The 23,953-nt window shown below is 44.6% G+C and overlaps 1 protein-coding gene across 14 annotated transcripts in view; it reads right to left on the reverse strand.

Moving 5' to 3' along the window:
* ENOX1 (ecto-NOX disulfide-thiol exchanger 1) overlaps window positions 1–23,953 on the reverse strand; it is a 680,109-nt gene that overhangs the window by 151,107 nt on the left and 505,049 nt on the right. For all 14 annotated transcript variants that reach the window (XM_061434507.1, XM_061434500.1, XM_061434506.1 and 11 more), the window contains one exon: window positions 17,753–17,965. In XM_061434507.1, coding sequence (XP_061290491.1) covers window positions 17,753–17,965 — 213 coding nt within the window. The remainder of the gene's footprint in view (window positions 1–17,752; window positions 17,966–23,953) is intronic.

The raw sequence follows: 23,953 nt of genomic DNA on the forward strand, positions 1-23,953 counted from the left end.
TCCCCTGGACTCTAGCCCCGCCAGGCCCCTCTGTCCATGGACTTTTCCGGGCAAGAACATTGGAGTGGGTTGCCATTTCCTACTCCAGGGATCCTCCTGACTCAGTGATCGAACCCACGTATCTTGCAAGTCCTGCATTGGCAAGTGAAGTCTTTGCTGCTGTGCTGCTGGGAAGCCCAACTGAACACCTTACCAGTGATTATTCGTTCTCTTATACACGTAACAGGCACACATACTTGTTAGGATTTTTTAATTCTGAAGAATTTATACACATAGGCGTGTATGTCGAGTGTATAAGAGAACTGAACAGTCTACTAGTGAGTGACTATCCATTCTCTTATACACATAACATGCACATGTATGTGTATAAATTCCTCAGAACTTCAAAAAAATCCTAAGACTAAGTAATTTAATACATTTCCCCAGTATTTCACCCTCACTTCAAACTGGACCTCTGTTGACTTCAGAACAGACTTCTTACATGAGAGAGAACTTTACAAATCCTCTTGAGAAGCACTTGACTTCAGTCTTCTCAGAAAAGACAAGCTCAGAACAGGGCGTTCTGGGTAAACACCCAGGACAGATCCCACTCCAATACATTTCTGGGGAAGGAGCCAGGCACCAGACTTCTGGGCCGCCCCAGGCTCCTGGTTTTTGAGCTCTAGACAGAAAAGCATTGGAAGCAGTCAAAGAGAAAGTTAGGCTCCTCTAGAGAACAAACACAGACCTCCTCCTCCATATCCTCCTGAGCTTACGTTTGAGTCTCTGAACCTCCTGCATCTTCTGTTCCCACCAAACAGCTGTGACAGAGCCTCCCATCCATTTGGCGGTGGTGGTTTAATCGCTGTCTGTGTCTGACTCTTGGGGCCCCATGGACTGTAGCTTGCCAGGCTCCTCTGTCCATGGAATTCTGCAGGCAAGAATACTGGAGCGAACTGCCATTCCCTTCTCCAGGGGATGTTCCCAACCCACGGATCAAACCCAGCTCTCCTGCACTGCAAGCAGATTTTGACTGAGCCACTAGGAAAGGCTGATACCTGGAGAAATTGATGAAGTCCTCATAGGCAGTAGGCCTGCTTACCTAGAGCACCTCAAACAAATCTTCCAGGCAGAATGTTTGTTCTTAAAACTTACCTAGGTTCCTGATAGAACCTTAAACTCTGTGGGTTTCAGAGGAAATTTAATTTCCCTTTAAGGGCTAACATTTTCCCAAATTCTCTGCTAATGGCTTTGAGAGATTTTCAAAGGCATATAACAAGTGAAAGAGGGGAGTTTCCCCACCCTGGCTCATCAGTGCTGTTATTAAATACTAAAAGCCGGGGTGGGATGGATGAGCCTTGGCCTTGGATTGAAGAATTAGAACAGAGAAAGCAGTAAGTGATCCAGGGCTTCTGGGATGCCCAGAGGAGCGAGACAAAGCCAGAGGGAGGAGCAGTTAGTGTCGAACACAGCATGGGCGGCTGCTAGAGTGGCTCCCAGAGATTCCTGTGCCCTTACTCTGGTTCTGGGTCCTCAGCTCAGGAGCCAGTCTGGCGGGAAGCCCAGGAAACGGAATTAACTCGGCCAAACCCATACATTAAGGAGGCATGGGCTGGAATTTCAAGTCGAGGAGGAAAAACGGCCTTCTGGGTTCTGTCTTGAGACGAGTCAAACGAATCAGGCTGTGTAACCCTGTGAGATCCATGACAGCCTTGTTAAAAAGTAAAAGTGATAGTCGCTCAGTTGTGTCCCACACTTCGTGACCCCATGGACTGTAGTCCACCAGGCTCTTCTGGCCATGGAATTCTCCAGGCAAGAACACTGGAGTGGGTTGCCATTCCCTTTTCCAGGGGATCTTCCCCATCCAGGAATCAAACTCGGGTCTTCTGCAGTGTGGGTACGTGCTAGGCCACTTCAGTCATGTCTGACTCTCTTCGACCCTCTGGACCATAGCCTGCCAGGCTCCTCTGTCCATGGGATTTGCCAGGCAAGAACACTGGAGTGGGTTGCCATTTCCTTCTCCAGGGGATCTGCCCGACCCAGGGATCAAACTCATGTCTCTTACGTCTCCAGCTCTATAGGCAGATTCTTTACCATCTGAGCCACCTGCAGCCCAAACATCACCAGCAGGTGCCACGGTTCTGAACTTCCTGTCTGGATGAGGTAAAAAATCCGATTTTGGGGGGGAATGGGATGGGGCTAGGAAGAAACACATACTGATCAAATTGTAAAAAAAAAAAAAAAAAGGAAAAAGAAAAGGATCCTTTTAGCAAATTTTAAGCAAGCAAGAAATGGTGACACTGTTCAAATAAATGCTAGGATATTGGACAGTGACTTTTTAAGCTGTATATAAATCCCACTACATTTCAGAGAACTGTAGATGCCTTTATTTAATGCATCTATTCAAAGATTCAGGGAAGTAACATAACAAAAATCCATGAGACTATTATAATTTTAATGGTTCCTTACAATATATAGAACTCATTAGGCTTTTTAAGATCCAATAAATCACCCTGTCTAGATTATCCCTTTGGACTAAATGAAAGTAATATATGTATATACGAAAAAAGGAATAAATTGAAAAGTCAAAGTCTATCTCCCCATCCTGACTACTTCCCACTCAGTGTCTCTTTTTATTTCTTTACTTATATTTTTTAACTGGAGGATAATTGCTGTACAACGTTGTGTTAGTTTCTGCTGTATGACAAAGTGAATCAGTTATGTGTATACATATACAGCCTCCTGCTTGAACCTCCCTCCATCTGAATCAATTATGTGTATACATATACAGCCTCCTGCTTGAACCTCCCTCCATCTGAATCAATTATGTGTATACATATACAGCCTCCTGCTTGAACCTCCCTCCATCTGAATCAATTATGTGTATACATATACAGCCTCCTGCTTGAACCTCCCTCCGTCTGAATCAATTATATGTATACATATACCAGCTTCCTGCTTGTATATGCATGGAACCTCCCTCCATCCCTCTCCTCTAGGTCATCACAGAACATGTGGCTGAGCTCTGTGTTGTTCAGTAAGTTCTGTGTCTCTCTTTAAACTACTGTTAAGAGCCTATCCCTCCAGAGAAAATGTTATACACAGAGTACACACTTGTATTTTTCTATGCGCAACCTTTTTAAACTTACATAGAAGTGCTATTATATACACTGTGCTATATCTGAGCTTTCCTGGTGGCTCAGATGGTAAAGAATCTGCCTGCAATGCAGGAGACCTGCATTCGATCCCTGGATTGGGAAGATCCCCTGGAGAAGGGAATGGCAATCCACCGCAGTATTTTTGCCTGGAGAATTCCACAGGGTCGTATTTGGAAATCTAGCCTTATGTGCATAATTAACAAGGCCACAGTGGACACCCTCAGACCTAACTTCTGGCACATTCTTACGTAAATATCTTTTTTTAATTTTATTTTTAAACTTTACAAATTGTATTAGTTTTGCCAAATATCAAAATGAATCCGCCACAGGTATACTTATAAGAGATTCTTAGCAGTGGGAAAAAGATAAAGAACATCTGAATTTTTAAGTGCTATCACCAAGTTTCATTACAATTTTCTGCCCACTAAGTGTTTTCCAGATTCTTTTCCTATCCCATGTCAACAGCTGGTAATCAAGTGTTTAAATTCTGCCATTCCTGATCAATGAGAAAAGGCTTGAAGGACATGATGACCAATGCTCTGAATCTGAGCTATCTACGTTTGCAGTTTCCATTATGAATCATAGAAAGATGCCTACAGATTTGTCAAAACAGCCCCTTTGTCAGTGGTCGGCTTGTCTATCATTCATCAGGAAGGGGAGAGATACAGTTTCTGGGTGTCCCTTCTTCTTTGTGACCTTCAAAATGGTGACCCTGCCTTCCTCTGGGTCACCATCAACTCCATGAGTGGTGCTAGGAAAATCAGACAACAGTTGTTGGCTATTTCTACTTACTTAGACTTAACTGGGCAGACACTACACTTGATTTTAAACAGTGGTTTTCAAAATGTGGATCCTGGACCAGTACCATAAGCATCACTTGAAAACTTATTAAAATGCAAGGAGCCCCTACACTTACTGATTAGAAACTCTAGGGGTGGGGCCCAGCAAATTCTTCTTCTGAAAACACTTTCCCAGTTTCACTGAGATGTAATTGACATTATGTAAATTTAAGGTGTACAACATAATGATTTCCTATAGGTAGATATTGTGAAATGATTACCCCAAGGTTACTTAACATCCATCATCTCACCTGGGTATCATATTTTTTTCTTGTGATGAAAAATATTTAAGATTTACTGTCTTAGAAACTTTAAAGTATGCAATACAGTATTGTTAACTATTGTTGCCATGCTGTACATTCCATCCCTAGGAATTATTTATAACTAGAAGTTTGTGCCTTTTGACTGCCTTCATCACTTTCCTGCACCTCCACCTTCTGTCTCTGGCAACCACCAGTCTAGCAAATGCTCTTTTCTAAGGTCTCCAGATCATACTCACACATAATAAAAGTTTGAGAATCTCTGATTTAAAAATATTATCTCATTTAAATTTCCCAACAACTCTCCATATATTGAACACTATGGTTTTTCTAGTAGTCATGTATGGATGTGAGAGTTGGACCATAGAGAAGGCTGAGCACAAAAGAATTGATGCTTTCAAACTGTGGTGTTGGAGAAGACTCTTGAGAGTCCCTTGGACAGCAAGGAGACCAAACCAGTCAATCCTAAAGGAAATCAAGCCTGAATATCCACTGGAAGTACTGATGCTGAAGCTGAAGCTCCAAAACTTTGGCCACCTGATGTGAGGAGCCGACTCACTGGCAAAGACTCTGATGCTGGTAAAGACTGAGGGCAGGAAGAGAAGGGGGCAACAGAGGATGAGGTGGTTGGATGGCATCATCGACTCAATGGACCTGAGTCTGAGCAGACTCTGGGAGACAGTGAAGTATAGAAAAGCCTGGTGTGCTGCAGTCCATTGGGTTGCAAAGAGTTGGATATGACTGAGCGATGAACAACCATAACTCTCTGAGGCAAGAGTTATCGTTATGCCTGTTTCACTGACAAAGAAACGAGATTCACAGAGAGGTGTCGTTACCAGTCACATACTTGACAAGTGGTAAAGTTGGAAATGGAAACAGCATCTGGGCAACTTCACATCATGCATTTATAACCATTTGTATGTGGATCTCTACTATAAGCCCAAGTCTTATGAACACTGGGGAGTGCCAGACCTTTTACAAGGCACTGAAGACAAAAAACGCCAAAGATACTGCTACAGCCCCAAGGAACCCCAGTATGAAAACTGCTGGAACGGAGGTGGCACAAAACGTCAAAGGAGGCGGGAACGACTTTAACAACAGCTGGAGAAAAGCTTTAAGTAAGTAGAATTTTCTAACACAAAGAAGCCAAATATTTGTGTTTATGCACAATAAAGGACAGAAACATATGAACCTAATAGAAACAGAAGATATTAAGAAGAGGCGGCAAGAATACACAGAAGAACTGTACAAAAAAGAGCTTCATGACCCAGATAACCACGATAGTGTGATCACTCACCTAGAGCCAAACATCGGAGAAGGCAATGGCACCCCACTCCAGTACTCTTGCCTGGAAAATCCCATGGACAGAGGAGCCTGGTGGGCTGCAGTCCATGGGGCCGCTAAGAGTCGGACACGACTGAGCGACTTCACTTTCACTTTTCACTTTCCTGCATTGGAGAAGGAAATGGCAACCCACTCCAGTGTTCTTGCCTGGAGAATCCCAGGGATGGGGGAGCCTGGTGGGCTGCCGTCTATGGGGTCGCACAGAGTCGGACACGACTGAAGCGACTTAGCAGCAGCAGCAGCAGCAGCAGCAGAGCCAGACATCCTGGAGTCCAACGTCAAACAGGCCTTTAGGAAGCATCACTACGAGAACAAAGCTACTGGAGGTCATGGAATTTCAGCTGATCTGGATTCCAGCTATTTCCAATCCTAAAAGATGATGCTGTGAAAGTGGTGCACTCAATGTGCCAGCAAATTTTGAAAACTCAGCAGTGGCCACAGGACGGGAAAAGGTCAGTTTTCATTCCAATCTCAAAGAAAGTCAATGCCAAAGAATGCTCAAACTACTGCACAACTGCGCTCATCTCACACGCTAGCAAAGTAATGCTCAAAATTCTCCAAGCCAGGCTTCAATAGTATGTGAACCGAAAACATCCAGATGTTCAAGCTGGATTTAGAAAAGGCAGAGGAACCAGAGATCAAATTGCCAACATCCACTGGATCACAGAAAAAGCAAGAGAATCCCAGGAAAACATCTACTTCTGCTTCATTTACTATGCTAAAGCCTTCAACCGTGTGGATCACAACATAATACGGAAGATTCTTAAAGGGATGGGAATATCAGACCACCTGACCTGCCTGATAGGAAACCTGTACTCAGGTCAAGAAACAACAGTTAGAAGCGGACATGGAACGATAGACTGGTTCCAAATTGGGAAAGGAGTACGTCAAGGCTGTATACTGTCACCCTGCTTATTTAACTTCTATGCAAGTACATCATGAGAAACGCTGGGCTGGATGAAGCACAAGTTTGGAATCAAGATTTCTGGGAGAAACATCAATAACCTCAGATATGCAGATGACACCACCCTTGTGGCAGAAAGTGAAGAACTAAAGAGCCTCCTGATGAAAGTGAAGGAGGAGAGTGACAAAGCTGGCTTGAAAATCAACATCCAAACAACAAAGATCATGGCATTCGGTCCCATCATTTCATGGCAAATAGATGGAGAAACAATGGAAATAGTGACAGACTTTATTTTCTTGGGCTCCAAAATCACTGTGGACGGTGACTTCAGCCATGAAATTAAAAGATGCCTGCTCCTTGGAAGAAAAGCTCTCACAAACCTAGACAGCATATTAAAAAGCAGATACATTACTTTGCCCACAAAGATCTATCCAGTACAAGCTATGGTTTTTCCAGTAGTCATGTATGGATGTGAGAAGGACTGATGCTGAAGCTGAAGCTCCAATACTTCAGCGACCTGTTGTGAAGAACTAAGTCATTAGTTCTTTCTAAGTCATCAGAAAAGCCTCTGATGCTGGGAAAGATTGAAGGCAGGAGGAGAAGGGGATGACAGAGGATGACATGGCTGGATGGCACCACCGACTCAATGGACGTGAGTTTGAGCAAACTCCAGAAGTTGGTGACAGACAGGGAGGCCTGGTGTGCTGTGGTCCATGGGGTGGCAAAGAGTCAGACATGACTGAGCGACCGAACAACGAGATGGGACAAGAAACTGCATTGAGCCCTCTCCAATCTGAAAGACACCAAGGAAGTCTGAGAGTCTGGAAAGTGGGCCCCTGCTTGCCTGTCTGCCAGCACGTGCTTTCATCTGTTAAGAAAATCTGTCCTGCTTCTGTTTGTCACTGTTGTTGAACAAAATGCCTCGGCCGGGAAAGCTCAAGGCAGGGCTGGGTGAGAGCTTTTAGGGGTCTAGGAGTGGCGGAGGGCTTCGGGGTACCCTGGGAGAGCGGGGAGGGGCAGCGAGGCTGCGTGGCTGAGGCTGCGGCTCCACCTCTCAGCAGCCATGCAGCCTGCAGAAACCTACCCCGGTTTGAATCCCTTGGTCAAGAGAGGTGGACCAGTCAGCCCCGTGCATCCTTCCTATCCCTGTCGTCCCACCACATAGACACCCACAAACTTCTTGTGAAGGGACAAATGGCTTCTCAGCTCACATGCCGACCTGCTTGAGCGGGGCAGGCCCACCTGAGCCTCCTGGCTCCTCCAACAGAGCTCTCCCGCCGTCTGTGGCTGTGCTCTCACCAGCTGCACGGGACGGTGTCCTTTCTTTGAGCACACATACTAACCTGTACTCCCTTCTCAGTTGCACAGAGAGTTACAGACGCGTCGGCCTTCAAGGAACTTTCCTGGCCCTTCACTTTCCCTCAGATCTAATGTGAAGGTCCTGTGGCTTTAAAGGGTCTTTGGTAAAAGATATTTCTTTTAAACTTGTGATTCTTTCCAAAGTAGCTCAGAGGCTGTTTCCTCACAGGAGACCCCTGGCCCCGTTTCTCCTCCTCTTCCCCTCCCCCTTGCCCTGGGAAGTGGTTTCTTTCCCAGACCCTGAAACTGGGCTCGGATCAACAGGGGAAAGGCTTTCATCCTTAGCGCCCGAGAGTTAGATCTAATATTTCCTGAAGTTCTGTGTTTCATGCAACATTTGTATGTTAATTCTTAAAATAGAGCCCTCTAAAATTCTTCATTGTTCCAGAGTGTGACACGTAACTTCTCTCTCATCTTTTGCTATCCTTACATTTTAAAAGAAAGGCCAATATCATAGTGTATTACTTAACCAACCATATATATAGGTACAGGTATGCCTCCTCGGGTGGTGCAGTGAAGAATCCGCCTGCCAATGCAGGAGACACAGGAGACCTGGGTTCTATCCCTGGGTCAAGGAAGAACCCCTGGAGAAGGAAAATGGCAACCCACTCCGCTATTCTTGCCTGGAGAATCCTGTGGACAGAGGAGCCTGGCGGGCTACATGGGGGTCACAAAGTTGGACATGACCGAGCACGCATAGAAGGACAGACAGACAGACGGAGGCGATACCAAAAAGGCTCAACTCAGTTCTGCCAAATTTCTAGAAACTTCTGCTATCTGCTTTGCTGTCCTATGGAACAGAAAACTGTGCTCATCATTGACTGGCAAGTTATTACAAAAGATATTGTCTCTGGATATTTTTTCCCCTAGAGGCAAGAGATTTTTTTTTTTTAATGAAACTTTCATTTGCAGCACTGACAACACTAGAAAATATAGCCATCTGTGTAATTTAGAGGAAAAGCAGAAAACCTGGCGAGTGGCTAAGGCAGTCATGGGGAACTTCCTTCCCAAGGATGTACAACAGCGATGACGACCACAGACATGGGAAAACATTTTAACACTTCATAAAACTCTTTTTTTCCCGACAGCAGGGACATGGGAGCCAAATTTCCCTTGGTGGAAATTTAAAAAAATACTAATAATAAACTGAAAAGTTTGGCTCAGAAGTTCCTAAGGAGGAAATGATTTCAGAGAAAGCCTTTTAGGCGGGAGAAATGTGAACAAGGATGCCAATCTGCCTGAAAGGGGGGGGTTGGGGTTTAGAGGGAGATCAGACACCCCTCACATTTCACTCCAGCCCTCTGCGCGCTACCTGGCACTTAATAGGGACCCTGTAAATATCGTGGATGGGTGTCATCATTCATTCAGACACCAGAGGCTTTTACGATTTCAGTCAAGAAAACAGATGAGGACGTGCCAGAGGAGATGCAAGGTGCAGCCTCTCTGATATGAATTTTGGCCGATCAGTAGTCACACATGATCTCAGGGGGCAAACGTGGCTTAAAGCTCACAGTGCCACCTGGAGCTGTAACCCGCAGTGGGGCAGAGTGGGGACAGGCATGGGTCGGGGGCACCCGCCGATCCTCTGTTCTGTGATCAGCTCAGGAGCCACTGACATCCTGGCTGGGTCCTGGCAGGTGCTGGCCGTGTGCAGACATTCAGGGATGTTCAGGGGCTGAAGCTGTTGATACAATACATGCATGCGTGTGTGGTCAGTTGTGCCCGACTTTGTGACGCCGTGGAATGTAGACCGCCAGCCCCCGCTGTCCACAGGGATTCCCAGGCAGGAATACTGGAGTGGGTTGCCATTTCCTACTCCAGGCGATCTTCCTGGCCCAGGGATCGAACCCCTCCTCCCCTGTCCACTGCACTGGCAGGAGGATTCTTTAGCACTGAGTCACCTGGGAAGCCGGCTGATAGGATAAGGACAGGGGGTACTTCCAGAGTGGGAAGATACAATCCTACGGGATTGTCTGGTCGAACACTTTCCCCATAGAGATGATGAAACAAGACTCAAGGAGCTTCAGGATCTTTCCTAAAGTGACCTGCCTAACTTATGATCAAGCTGGGACTAAAATCAGGATCTCCTGGTGCCTGGTTGAAAGTCTTTCCACTGTTTTTGAGATCTAAGACGAGGTTGATGCCATTCCCTATCATAAAGGTACAAAGCAAATTTGCATGATGGTTCTAACCTTTCCAATCGGCAGGTTAAAACAGTATTAATAACAGTGCTACAATACTACTTCTACAAAATTCTCAACTACAGTACACTCTGTGTATTTCACTTTTAAGGGGAAGGGTATATTAGAGCAAAGTCAGATGAGATCATGGCTTACCTCAAAATCCAACACTGAGAATGAGTTTTAGGTTAACAGGTTCCATTGCAATTTCCAATCTTCAGTTTCGTCTACCATATCTGATCAACAACCAACACTTGTACTGAGGTGCTTACAAGTATCACGTCTGAAAGTGGTACAGCGAGGTGAGAAGAGAGAACAGCAGATGGACTCTGTCTTTGGTTAGCCTAAAATCGTGCTAGAGGAACAAGCCAAACCCCCAAAACCTGATGCTTAGAAAATCATCAAATGCTCAAGCGGACAGTATTAACAAGCGCCACAGAAGGGAGGAGAGAGGGTGGTGGTTATGTGTAGAAAAGACAGGAAAAGTTCACCGAGGAGGTGCGATAGGAGCTTTGGTTCTTATCGGACAAGAGACAGGGAGGAGGTCCAAGCGTGGAGGTGAGAGAGAGGGTTGTGCTACAGGCAAAGACTTCCTTTTCTAACCATGTTGTAGCATTTCTATTCGGTGTGATGCCAGCACACTTCTTTACCCCCACCTGCAAACTATAAATTCATATTTATAACATCCTCCTCTCATCATTTTCAGCTTTCACGAACACACATCACACAAAGAAAGTGAACTGTCTGAGAAGCTGAGTCTTGGTTTCTAAGCTACCCACAGACTGCTAAATGGTGGGGGCCCAAGAGGTCTGGTCTCAGAACCTCAGTTTTCTCTTCTCTAAAGTGAGAAGGTTTGGGCTCACAAGTGTCTGAAGTCCCCCCTCCAGGTCTGACACTCAACAATTTCTACTTTTCTGTTCTGCTCGTTAATATTTATGGCATGTACTCTTTTTTTAAAAAACTTTACTTTGTATTAGGGTAGAGCCAGTTAGGGGCTTCCCAGATAGCTCAGTTAGTAAAGAATCCACCTGCAATGCAGGAGACCCCGGTTTGATTACTGAGTCAGAAAGATCCCCTAGAGAACGGATAGGCTACCCACTCCAGTATTCTTGGGCTTCCCTGGTGGCTCATATGGTAAAGATTCCACCTGCCATGTGGGAAACCTGGGTTCGACTTCTGGGTTGGGAAGATCCCCTGGAGGAGGGCATGGCAGCCCACTCCAGTATTCTTGCCTAGAAAACCCCACGGACAGAGGAGCCTGGGGGGCTACGGTCCAAGGGGCCGCCAAGAGTCAGACACAACTGAGCAACTGAGCACGTGCACAGAGCCAATTAGCAATGCTGTGCCAGTTTCAGCTGAAAGGTGAGGGGACTCAGCCACATATACACATGTATCCATTCTCCCCCAAACTCCTCTCCCACTCAGGCTGCCACATAACATGGAGCAGAGTTCTCCTGCATGACGGGCAGCTTTTTTACCACTGAGTCACCAGGGAAGCCCTCCGTGATGGCACATATTCTTAGTATCACTAGGCCCTTCTCCATCACCATCTGCTTCCTGTTTGCCTTTTCCACACCTTCCTCCCTTCCCCGTCTCCTCTCTCACCAAGGAGTGTGCTGGGAAAGTCCCAGAGTGGCATGATCACGGAGTGTTTAAATTTTCATCAGACGTGTGTGCGTGTTGTAACAAGGCATGCCCAATTGATCATCTTGGCATGCATATTAATAATTGAGAGCCGTAGAACATGCTTCCTCAACTTGATAAACAGTTTCTCTCTGAGCTTTGAAATGACAAGCTTTGCTCATAACTGAAAAACTGAACTCAGGCAGGCCTATGGGGAGTTTCCTTGGAGGTATTAATGTTTAAAAAGCGAAGAAGATCAAAACCTGAAAGTCTCTCACTTGGGAAACCAGGAGGAGTTTCTGCTCAATGGGCAGGTTAAGAGATGACATAAAGATGAAAAAAGGATGATGTGAGAATAAAATGGCATAAGGATGAGATGATTCACCTGCACTGAATTGTCTTTTTCCCTTTCTTTATATCTAGTAAATGAGAATCTATCCAGCTGGCCTTGAAAGAAAGGGAAAGACCCAGGGCCCCAGCAGGATAAAGGAGGCTCTCACCTAAACATCTTGGAAAACTGCACATTCATGGTCAGAGGTGGAAAATGATCCAAAATACGAGTGGATGCTGTACTCCCCAAACTCTTGGTTGGGTTTAGCTGCTGCCCTTTGACATGCTACACCAGGGCCCACATGGAAACAATGCCCATTGGATTATAATTACATAGCCCACCCTGGGGTGAAGGCTGGAGACAGGAAGAAAGTCAGAACTTAAATAAATGTTGGCGGAACTGAATACCAACAAAGCTAGAAGGTAACTGCTGGCCTCTGATGCAGACCTTGAAATAAATCACAACTTTATATTATTATTCATGGCTCTTGATTTTGTTTCCCCTTTGAGCAAATGCTATTTGTTCAAATATGAAAACAAGGACAAATGTGATCCGCAAAGCAAGGAGATACATGCATTCAACCCAGCTTAATGGACTAACATTTCATGCAATTTCCCTTTCCCTGTTCAACAAAATCTATATAGGCATTCACACTTTAACTGCACTTGGACTTTGGAATATACCTGAATTTTCCTGGAAGTTGTTAGATGGACACCGCCTTCAATGCCAGGCCAACCCCACTTACTGTAACAAGTTAGTTCAACAATAGACCTGCTCCCAAACTACCTATGAACAACTCCCTGAGACTTGGCTTTCTAATAGAAAGGCTCCCATGGGACGCTAGAACAATTGTGGGGATCTTTTAAGTGGGAGGAAGACACTGCCAAGTAACCAGCAGATTTCCAGCCACTTTGCAGAGTCAAAGCTGAGATGTCATTCCTGAATCTTAGTGCTTTACAATCTTAATCTAATTCTAAAGGACAAAGCCAAATGTGACTCTCACAGTGTCTGCCAGGAATATTAAAGCCGACAAATGGGGGGTTTGACTGGTTCTGCTTTTGGAAAATTTGACAAGTATGAAGACTGCTGTGGACTTCAGCAGCTATTACTTTACAGGCAGCTCTATGGATACCAAACTCAGCCTGAAGCCAGCTGGGGAAGCAGAAAATGTGGTGGAGACCGAGAAACATTAACTCCACCAGACCTGAAACAAGATCTGTTTCAAAATTCAAAGGCGGATGAAATGTACACATACCTACCACGTTAGCCAGGTTACCACTAACATTTTCATGACGAATTTCATGTTAGAATCTGGATCCCTTTTGCATCTGGGGAATTGTCATCTTTGTAACAGCACACAGAATGAACGGAAAATTCCAGTTGTTCAGTGAGCTGTGCAATGCCTGTTCTATCTCAGAGGTCTAACTCCAGCTGAGGCTCACATTGAAAGGATCTGCATATTTTCAAGTTACCCTCAAGGGTCCTGGCTATTGATGATTCACTCGAAGGCCTCTCAGGGCTTCCGGCTGAGGCGTGTAGCCCTTGGACAGCCCTGGGGGCCGTCAAGTTCACCTGGGCTTTTCACCGTCTCTGTTGGCTGCCGAAATACTTCCAGGATCAAAATACAGGGTTATGGAGGAATCTCTTAAATACTAACAGGGAGATGGGGAATGCACAGGCTGTCAGACGGTGACAAGTGGGAGATGTCAATGTGAACTTTGGTGTTTATTTCGCTACCTCAACTCTCCTTTTATCCTCTGGCCTGCAACCAAGTCTGGTAAAATATAACGATCTCCAACAAAAGCACAGCTGGTGAGCTCTCCATTCAGTTTGTTTGATTATACATGCAAGGTGAAAACTCTACAGACAGGACTAACACTGATGAAAAACTCTTCTGGGAGGTTCCTAGAAACGTCTTAGCTCACTGTTTCAGGCTTACTTCCTGTCTTCCTTGCAATGCACTCATTCATTCACTCACTCCCTCACCCATGGAATATTTATTTCTTGCATATTTCCACATCCCAGGCGCCTGATACACATCGGTGACTAAGAGACACATACATTTTCCTTTGTGACACTTATAATAATCATAACCAGACAATTTATCAAATTATACCCATTTAGATGGGCTTCCCAGGTGGTGCTAGGGGTAAAGAACCCAACCGCCAACACAGGAGACATGAGATGCAGGTTTCATCTCTGGGTCGGGAATATCCCCCTGGAGGACGGCATGGCAACCCACTCCAGTATTCTTGCCTGGTGAATCCCATGGACAGAGGAGCCCAGTAGGCTACAGTCCACAGGGTCACAAAGAGTCAGACACGACTGAAGTGACTTAGCATGCACCCATTTGGATAAGTGCTCTGAGGGACTGATGAAATATGAATGGTGAGCCTGCTAGGAGAGGGGAGATCAGGAAGGCCTCTCTGATAGGATGGTCTTACAGCTAGGACTGAAAGGATGAGAAGGATTCAAGATTGCAGACTGCAAGGACGAGAACATCAGACAGAGGGAATGGATGTGTAGAGGCTCAGAGATGGGAGGGAGCTTTGATGGGCTCAGCAGGAAAAAGGCCAATGGAGATGACGCCTCGTGAGTCGAGCGAAAGCTGAAGCAGAAGAGGCAAGCACAGTGAGCTTGGGAAGATGAATGTTATTTTAAGTGCAATGGGAATCTACTCAAGGGATTTCAGTGGAGAAGATGTGCTCTGAATTATGTCAGATGATGTGTGAAAAATAGATTGAGCTGGAGTAAGGTGGAAAGGGAAGAATCACACATGGCAGAAACTGCAAAATGTCTGCCTGCAGCCATTCTCCCCTCCTTCCTTACCTGAACTCCAGATTTATTCTGGAGGGAAATGGGTCCAGTCAAAAGAGTCTATTTCCCATTTTCCTTGTATAAATAGCTTGGCATGGCCGCATGTAATACTTCTGCACAAGACATAAATAGAAGCCTGTTGGGGACTTTTTGGCAAGTTCTGCTTTTCTGTTTTAAAGGTACAGCCCTTTCCTCTTTCTTTCCTCCTCTCCTTTTTCTTCTGTGATTCCAGCTAGTAAAAAAAGAAGTGATGGCAGGAGAAACAGCAGACCTCTTAGACAACTATCTAAGAAAGCTAATAACATCACGGAAACCTCAGGCCTGGCGCTTTTCAACTACCAAACCAGTGCCAACACTCTGGGTTTCACCGTATGGAGAACGAAAACTCTCCATTTGTTAAGATCAACTTTGGTGGGGGGTTTCTATTACTCCCAGACACCATCATCGTTCAGGCAGCCTGCACTTGAAAGGCTATAGTGAAAATGAAGAAAAGTGGGCCAATTTGAATGCTGAAACAATGGGATTTCCTGATAGCCTAGATGGATTTTGGTGGTGGGAGATGGTGGGTGTGAAAAGTACTCAACAGGATCTGAGTCGGAGAATTAGTAAAATGGGAAGGAAAAACCCAAAGAGGGGCAGGTTTGAAGATTAAAAGCAAGAACTGAACTTTTGATATGTACAGGTGAGGTGCCTAAGCGGTGTCTATGAGAGTAATCTCCATTTCTATGATTTCCATGAGACGGGATCTTCCTCCAAAATCTCTGGCCTTGCTCTGGCCCTTCATTCTCTCCTTTGCAGGGAGGGAGAAAGTAAATCCGCTTGCCTGGACAGAATACAGTGAACCCTTGACTAACACGGGTTTGAGCTGTGTGGGTCCACTCACATATACTGTACTACAATATGGCATCATCCATGCTTAGATATGGAACCCCAGACAGGGAGGGCCGGCTGCAAAGCTACACTCGGATTTTTCATCACATGTACATCACTCGAGGGTCACCTGTACTCATTCCCATCAGCTTCTCCACATGTGATGTGGCGCATACAGATACAGGCTCCGCAGGAAGAAGCCTGTGGTCCTCAGCACTGCCTGTGGCTGGAAGCTCAACCCCCAGGTCAGCATTGGGGAGCCCACCACGGCTGCAGATCTCAGTCCCGTGATCCGGTTCAGCCTTGATCAGGAGTAACAAGCTGGTGTTGGTATCCCCACATGCTACACCTGTCTGTCTGTCTCTCAGTGGTTTCACACCTCGGCCCACTTCTACCTGTGTAAGGTTGGACATGTCCTGTTCACTCAGCCACATGATTGCGTGCTTGTTTTTAACAGGGGCTTCTTGGAAAAGATACTGCCAGAAAAAACGAAAGCCCTCCCCTATTCTAACGCCTTCCTATATTCCTTGTGAGAGTTAAGGATCGAATCTTCCCTGCCCAGTGGGACGATAAACTGCATAGGAATGAGGATTTATTTAAAACTGATGCTAGTATGCAAAGGGTAATCGGTGATCATTCTATTGTTCAGACAGCTGGCTTCTTGCCTCAACTTTGCAGAGGTTGTATTATTAGAATTGGTGTGGCCTTTCCCGGTCTCTGCTACCAACCCACCCTACCCCTCCTCCACCTACTAAATCCATTCTCTGTTTCTCTCCTTTATAGGTGGTCTGGGTGTTAGTGTATTTATCCTAGCTCTAGTAACCCAAACTTCAGAACTGCTGGGCATACACAGCCAGGTAAAAGGTCATTGCTCACCACTAGGGAATCTAGGGAAGGCAGTCTGACGGTGACGTTTATGAGATATACCAGTTCTATTGTTCCTGTAAAGACAGGTGTCCTAGGTTGGTGTCATGCTGGATATCTGGTCACTTATCAGAGTTTATGTTTGGGAGTTATTTGACACTGCAGCAAAAATGGCCTTTTGACAACAAAGTCAAATAAAACACATTTACAGCGAGGCTTCTGGTTTTTCCTTCCCTTTTCTCTTTCCATCCTATCAGGCACATTATTGCTGGAGTTTATACTGATGAAAGAGGTGATGGGTATTTTGGCATAGTGTATCATTGAAAATAATACTTATCCTCAGAATGAGTATGTAAATTGCATGTGTCACCGTCCTGTGTGGGACCTTGCACCTGGTGTGGAATGGAGCGTGGCATTGTCACAGTGCCATTCAGTGGCTTTTACCAGGCGAGGGCACATCAGCAGCTGTGATGCATGCGGCCACAGACACAGAGAGCACGCCCATAAAAATAAAAAAAAAAATCCGTCCTTTTTTTGAATAGAGCCCTGGGTAATTACCCTAACCATTGTTCTATGAGAAAGCCCTGTTTACACCATTTCATCAGTTTAGGATCTAGATGGGAACGATCACCGGCATTAAGCGGTGAAGGCAATTTGCTTTTTCAATGAAGAAAGGACCAAAAAAAAAAATAAATAATAGCACTGAAAGATCTCTGCTCCTGAGTTGCCCGTGTTCACAGCCAAGGCTCACCCCACATGAAAAGGATCCTGAGGAGGAATCTGTCTGACCTTCCTCCTAAACAGAGCCCAAGGATAACGAGGACAGTGTGTTCTGGGGCTGCTTCTACTCTCAGTGCAGGGAGGATGTGGGCTCTGTGTACCCAGCCTATGGGGGACGGTGGCTGCCCTGAGGGGTGGTGTGGACTGCGGAGGGTCCAGCAGGCATGGGAGCATCTGTCCACCCCGCCCTGAGGCCCGGACGGGGTGTTCTGCGGAAAAGCTACAGAAACGTTGCTCACCTTGAGAAGTAAGCTCTCAGGGCGGGGTCCGTGTTCCTCCAAGATGCCACAGAACATGAAACTGGTTATGAGGTTTGGCCATTCGGTATGGAGTAAGATGGGAAACTATGGGACTACTTACCCCCAAATGGGAAAAAAAAAAATGAGTACACAAGAAAAGGCAACATCACGACAAAAAGAGATGGCCCCCAGAAGTCTTACTTACATTGAGTGAGGATGCCGGTTAAGGCGTTTTTGAAGTTCTCCTTGGCCTCCTCCATCTCCTGCTCGTGGGTGGCCTTCTCGTTCATCAGCCGGCGCACGTGGCTGTTGGCTGACTGCACCATGGAGTAGAAGTGGTTTGCGGACCGCCGGTTCACCTCCCCTCGCTCGATCCAGGACAGCAGCACCGTGATGGCCTCTGAAAACTTGCTGTCGTCTGCAAATGGAAGACCACCAAGTTCAAATCATGCCAAGGCAAGGTCTTGGTTTTCACTTCAGGTCCTCTCCAAAGGCATAGCACAGTCCATCCTGTGTATATGTGAGTGTGTGTTAGTTGCTGAATCGTGTCCGACTCTTTGAGACCCCATGGACTGTAGCCCGCCAGGCTCCTCTGTCCATGGAATTCTCCAGGCCAGAATACCGGAGTGGGTAGCTATTCCCTTCTCCAGGAGATCTTCCCAACCCAGGGATCTAAGCCAGGTCTCCCGCATTGCAGGCAGATTCTTCACCCTCTGAGCCACTAATGGCCACAACTTGACCTTGTGAGCTTTCCTGCAACTAATGGTTCCATCATCACTTAGCTTCTCTTTCCTCATCTGACTGCATGGCACTACAAAGCCACCCAAGAAACAAAGAGTGGCTTACCCTCAGATTACCAACTTGGTGAGCCCAGTTTCAGAAGATCTGTTCTGGGGATCCTTTGAAATATGACACAACTGCATTCTCCACCAAACCCAGATTTCTCTTTCTCAAGACTGGCTAAAAAAACTGTTACCTGTTTGGCCTCCAGTTCATTTCCTTATTCTTTTATTGGTAACGGCATACAGCAATATCAGTTTTCTGACTTAGAATCTACTGAGTTATGGGCAGGATGTGGATGACGGGTGAAATTACTTTTAAAAGTAGTCATGATGTAAGATATTGTTCCCAAGCTGGTAGTAGCAATAGGTCAATTCTTGTTCTGCTGCAGTTCAAAACCAATTTCACTTTAGGTTTACTTTAGGTTTACTATAACATATTTGATTATGGTGAAAACTAGACCATTTCCATGCTTTCAACAAAAGAGGACCTCTTCCTGGGGGGCGTGGGGGTCAGTGTGTGTGTTGGGGAAGGCTGCTAGAAATCCATTTGTGTTTGATTTAGGAGTATGGGGCTTGGGGTAGGGGCCAGGAGGTTCCACCTGTAAGTAAGTGATAAAGTTCATTTCAAAAGAAAGCAAATAGACTTGCCTGTTTGCAAACAGTTACTGGAGCAGATCTCTGTTGTACGGCTTAGACATGGGAAAAAAGCAAGTTTGGAGGTGATTAATTGGAACCGGAAGTTGTATGTCAGTTATTACAACATAAATCAATCCTACTGCTGCAAGCGCTGGGCTTGTTTTCTAAACTTGAGAAGTCTTTCATTTTTGTATTTTTCTAGCCTCTAAAAACATAATTTATGAAAAATATCCTAGAAGCGAACACATTATAAATTAATTATACTCCAATAAGAATTATTGTAAAAATAAAGAAAACAAAAATATCCTGCATTTTCCAAGGAAACGGAGTCAGGGTCCTAAATATCAGAAGGAAAATTAAGACTAAAAGATTCAGATACTTACTCATTTATTTGACAAATACAGAGCGGCTACTATGTTCCTTCCATTAGTGGAACACCAGAGACATCCTTATACGCTGTGTATGTGTGTGCGTTATTGTTTATATATTATATATTGGTCATATATACATACACACAAATCCATATTCACACACACACATACATACATACATATACGCACACACACTCCAGATGAACAGATAGAGGGTGATTCATATTTAGTAAAGGGATCTTATTTTATTTTACTACCCAGATATTTTCTAATCAGGCACTGTTAGTATTTTACACCCCATACGAAGCGTGCATTTGCAGAGTGCTTTCTGAATTTTGCAGAGCGCTACAGAAAAACCCTTCATCCCTTTTCTCCCAGGCATCCCCTCCCAGACCGGGGCACGACTTCACGGCCGCGGCTGCTGCCTGCCCCAGAAGTACGTGCACTGTACGCAGGCAGGCTAGCCTGCCCCGTGCCCATGGAGCGGGTTCTGCCCTCTCCAGGCTGGAAATCGCGCTGCTGATGGGCCACCATCTCTAGTCCTCTCCCGCCCAGGTGGTGCCTGTCTGGGCTTGGGGATCAAAGCTTTATTCCTGAGCAAACCTGCCCCCGGGGCCCTCACGCTTTGATCTGAGGAGATAACTGGCCTGAGGAAGGCCCACGGGGCAGCCTGCACAGGAAGGACTCAAGTTTCCTTGCCAATTTCAACCTGCCGCTGAGCGAGTGTGTGCACGTGTTCAGCGTCACGGCTGGCCCACGCAGTTCTGTTAACTCTGGGATTTCAGTCTGAGTTCAACCCTCAGTGAACTTCAGCTGCACGAGTTTCTTATCTCATTTCATGGATCGGAGCGGGCTAGTACAGAGTCCATCATACAACTTAACACCGTGTTCAGCCCGAGGAGAGGCCCATAATTTAGCATGATGCTTGTGGGAGCCCCACTGCAACACTTACAGTCAGAATAAACTCTGCCTCCCTTCCACTCTCTGCCTCTCTCCCTGCCTATGTATGTTAAGAGAATGGGCCTCTGAAAAGACAGCAGAAATCTACCTGATGCCTTTAAGAAATCTTTTCTACCTGCCCCCCGGCTTCTTAAAAGATAACAACAGAAAAGGGAACTATTGACTTCATGGACCATTCTCCCCCTTTGCTGTGACTTTTTCATCTCTGTGTAACACAAAGAAAAATCCTAAACGAAAGAGAGACAGAGAGAGAGCAAGAGAGAGAGAGAACGAGAGAGAGAGCGAGAGAGCACGCACAAACAATGGGGCCCCATCTTCCTTTCACCCATGAATGGGCACGGTTTTTCTTCTCTTGCTTGTGGTTACACAGATCATAAATACCCTTAGTGTCAGGAAGAACACACTTAAATTTTAAAAACAGATGTTTGCTCAAATGATCTAAAAGCCAATTTTTATTGCTCTTCACTCTTAGACCTAAAGTGTAAGTTCGCCAGTAGATTATAGTTAATACATAGTTTTCAGAGAGAGAGCAATTTTAGGATTAAGCAATTAAAAATTCACAACGAAAAAGCAATGAAAAAGTAAGTAGGCAAGAGACTTGCTACTATCGTAACAAGCAATAGTAGGCAGATTCCATTCTCAATATATGTGAATAAAATAAAATACATATTATATATTAGATATATCATATACATATGTACATATGGCTTAGTATATAGTTTTGAAAACTTCCAGTTTCATCATTTCTGAACTTTCTGTAGCAGGCTCATGGATGACTGATGCACTACATTTAAATTAATCATGAAAACATTAGTTAACATGTGATTGGTTAAGTCTAGTCAATATTTGTTGCCATGCAAGAAGTGAATTTATATTAATTAAGGCTAAGCCGGCAGCTCCTTCTGAATGGCTACATGAGTGTGTTGGGAGTGGTCATTTTCAATATCCGAATGAAAATTCAATTCTGCCTTCGGGGAAAGATCACTAAGAAAACAGGAAACAATATAAACTAATTTAAACAGGCCATAGGTTGCAGCACTATTACAGCTATTTATGTGGAAAGAAATTAATACAGCTCATAAAAATCACATCCAAGATGCAATTAGAAAAATTCCAAACACTTTTTGTGAACATGCTTGGACTTAACTCTGAACATTAGTGCCCTTTAGAAAACAGAATGGGCAAACACATCTTCTTCATACTAAGAACCGGGAAAGTCTGCATATTATGGAGTGACTATGGACCATCTGGTCTTCCCTAGTGGATAAGACCGTAAAGAATCTGCCTGCAATGCACAAGACCTGGGTTCAATCCTTGGGTCAGGAAGATCCCCTGGATAAGGGAATGGCAACCCACTCCAAGTGTTCTTGCCTGGAGAATTCCATGACAGAGGAGCCTGACGGGCTACTTACTGCCCATGGGGTTGCAAAGAGTCGGACACAACTGAGCGACTTTCACTTTCACATGGGCCATTTATTTGCTCACTAAAAATTCTCCAATGTTGACTAATCAGGGACTTTGCAATGTCACACCTGGATTACTGCAATCATTTGTTCCATGGCCTCCCTTGATTGGCATTTCCCCTTTCAATCCATTCGCTGTTCCTTTGTCATGCTCCTCTTTGTTAACACAGTTTTGACCAGAGATATATTAATATCTCTTTTGTTACCTGAACAGTATGGACTGGAGACTTTTCAATACGTTTTCAGAGAGTGATCCCGTGAACATCACCAGGTGAAGTTGTGAGAGCTTAAAACTGATCAAGGGTTCACTGTACAAATTATGATTGTCATTATCTTTCATATTTTGCTCCACTAGGTTTCTGTTTCAGCCTTGTGTATATTATAAATGCAAAATTTTCAAAAATGACGCATTGTGAAACTTTGAATGAAAAAAAAAGAATTTTTCAGTGAATCTTATGCAGATACCTTGATTGTCCACGTGACATATGTACTAGTGTTTCAGAAGATGCCAGTTCTTCAGAATATAGTTCTGATTCAGACAATGTGAACATTAGAACAACAAAAAGACAAAAAACCTTAGTGATTGATTCTGACACAAAAAGTGAAAATGAAAGTCACGGTGCTGAACTTCCTTTGCTTCTACAGAAGAGTGGATTGAAGACAACATTTCATGAAAATTAGAAGACTTTACACGGGTGTGCCAGGTGTAACTATTGCATATAATAACCCGCCAAGTGTTAATAAAATAACAGAATTATTTTTTTGGCCGGTCAAAATAAAAATAGCCAGCCTCAGATATTAGTTTCTGCAAAAAAAAAAAAAAAAAAAAAAAACCCAGTTAATAATGAGTTAAGCACCCCGCCCTTGCCTCCCTAATTCTGCATGTGCTATGTACTCATCCTAGGGTCCCTGGAGATCCTGGTCGACCCAGCTAACTGGTCTGCTTCCCTCAAGAGTCAGCCTAAGTGCCTTTCATAAAGGAAGCTTTCCTCTAACCCTAACATGAATCAAGGATCCCTTTGCTAATGTTCCTATAATTCCTTACATATCCTGCTATTAAAATATTAGTCATTCTGTACAATAATTGTTGGTTCATGTACCAACTGGCCTTCTAAAGCTCTGAGGGGTTAGGATGAGAAGAAAATTTCCAAGACATATTTCAACCTTCTGTTCACTCTGAGTTTTTCCCTTTGTACTTTATTTCATTACACTCTGTGTCTAATAGATTTGCAGTGCATTAGTACTGGAAAGTTACAGCAAGTCCAATGGTCAAGAGTTGATAATAAACATTTTAATTTCATGTTGAAGAGTATTTTCACGTTGTCCACCAGAGATAAATGTTCTCATGGCACTTAGGCTGGCTGGTCCTTTTATCCTTCAGGCCTCTGAGGTTATTTCCATTAGCAATGAAAGTTAAGAGTGATCTCAGAAAATTACACAGAAGTCTTCCACAGTAAGCTAACCAGCTTATCCAATGACTTAAAAATCTTTTGAACGTTTTTTTTTTTTTTTTTTTTTAATTCTGGAAAAGTAATAACCTTTACATTTAACCTTGTATTTAGCTTTTTAATTCTGGGAAGGGAATGATTTAGCTTTGTGAGGACTAAAGAATATTATAATGATGGTCACACTTCAATATCGCTACCTGAATCCATACCCAGTTCATTTTATTTCTAGTTACTTCAGAATTTGTCAACCTCTCTCCCTATCCCCCTTTCTCATGTTTATTCAGCATGAGGCACGCAGTAGGCATTTTAAAAATTGCATTTGGGATACATGCATGCATTCTAAGTTGCTTCAGTTGTGTCTGACTCTTTGTGACCCTATGGACTGTAGCCCACCAGGCTCCTCTGTCCATGGGATTCTCCAGACAAGAATACTGGGTGGGTTGCCATGTCCTTCTCAAGGGGGATCTTTCAGAGCCAGGGATCAGCTGTTTTCTACACTGGTAGGTGGGTTCCTTACCACTAGCGCCACCTGGGAAGCTCACATATGGGATACATCTCTCCTATTCCAAGACCATAAGCATGAGTCTCATTCTGGGGCGTGCTGAAAGTACAGTCTCACCCTTACTCAGGCCTCCTGACTCAGAATCTGCATCCTCATCCAAGTGTTTCCTATGCACATTGAAACTGGAGAAGACCTGGAATAAATCACTCAATAAAAACCAGGGAAACTGGTTAGGAGCTTACCT

Source organism: Bos javanicus, chromosome 12 (assembly GCF_032452875.1).
Source record: "Bos javanicus breed banteng chromosome 12, ARS-OSU_banteng_1.0, whole genome shotgun sequence".
NCBI lineage: Eukaryota > Metazoa > Chordata > Mammalia > Artiodactyla > Bovidae > Bos > Bos javanicus.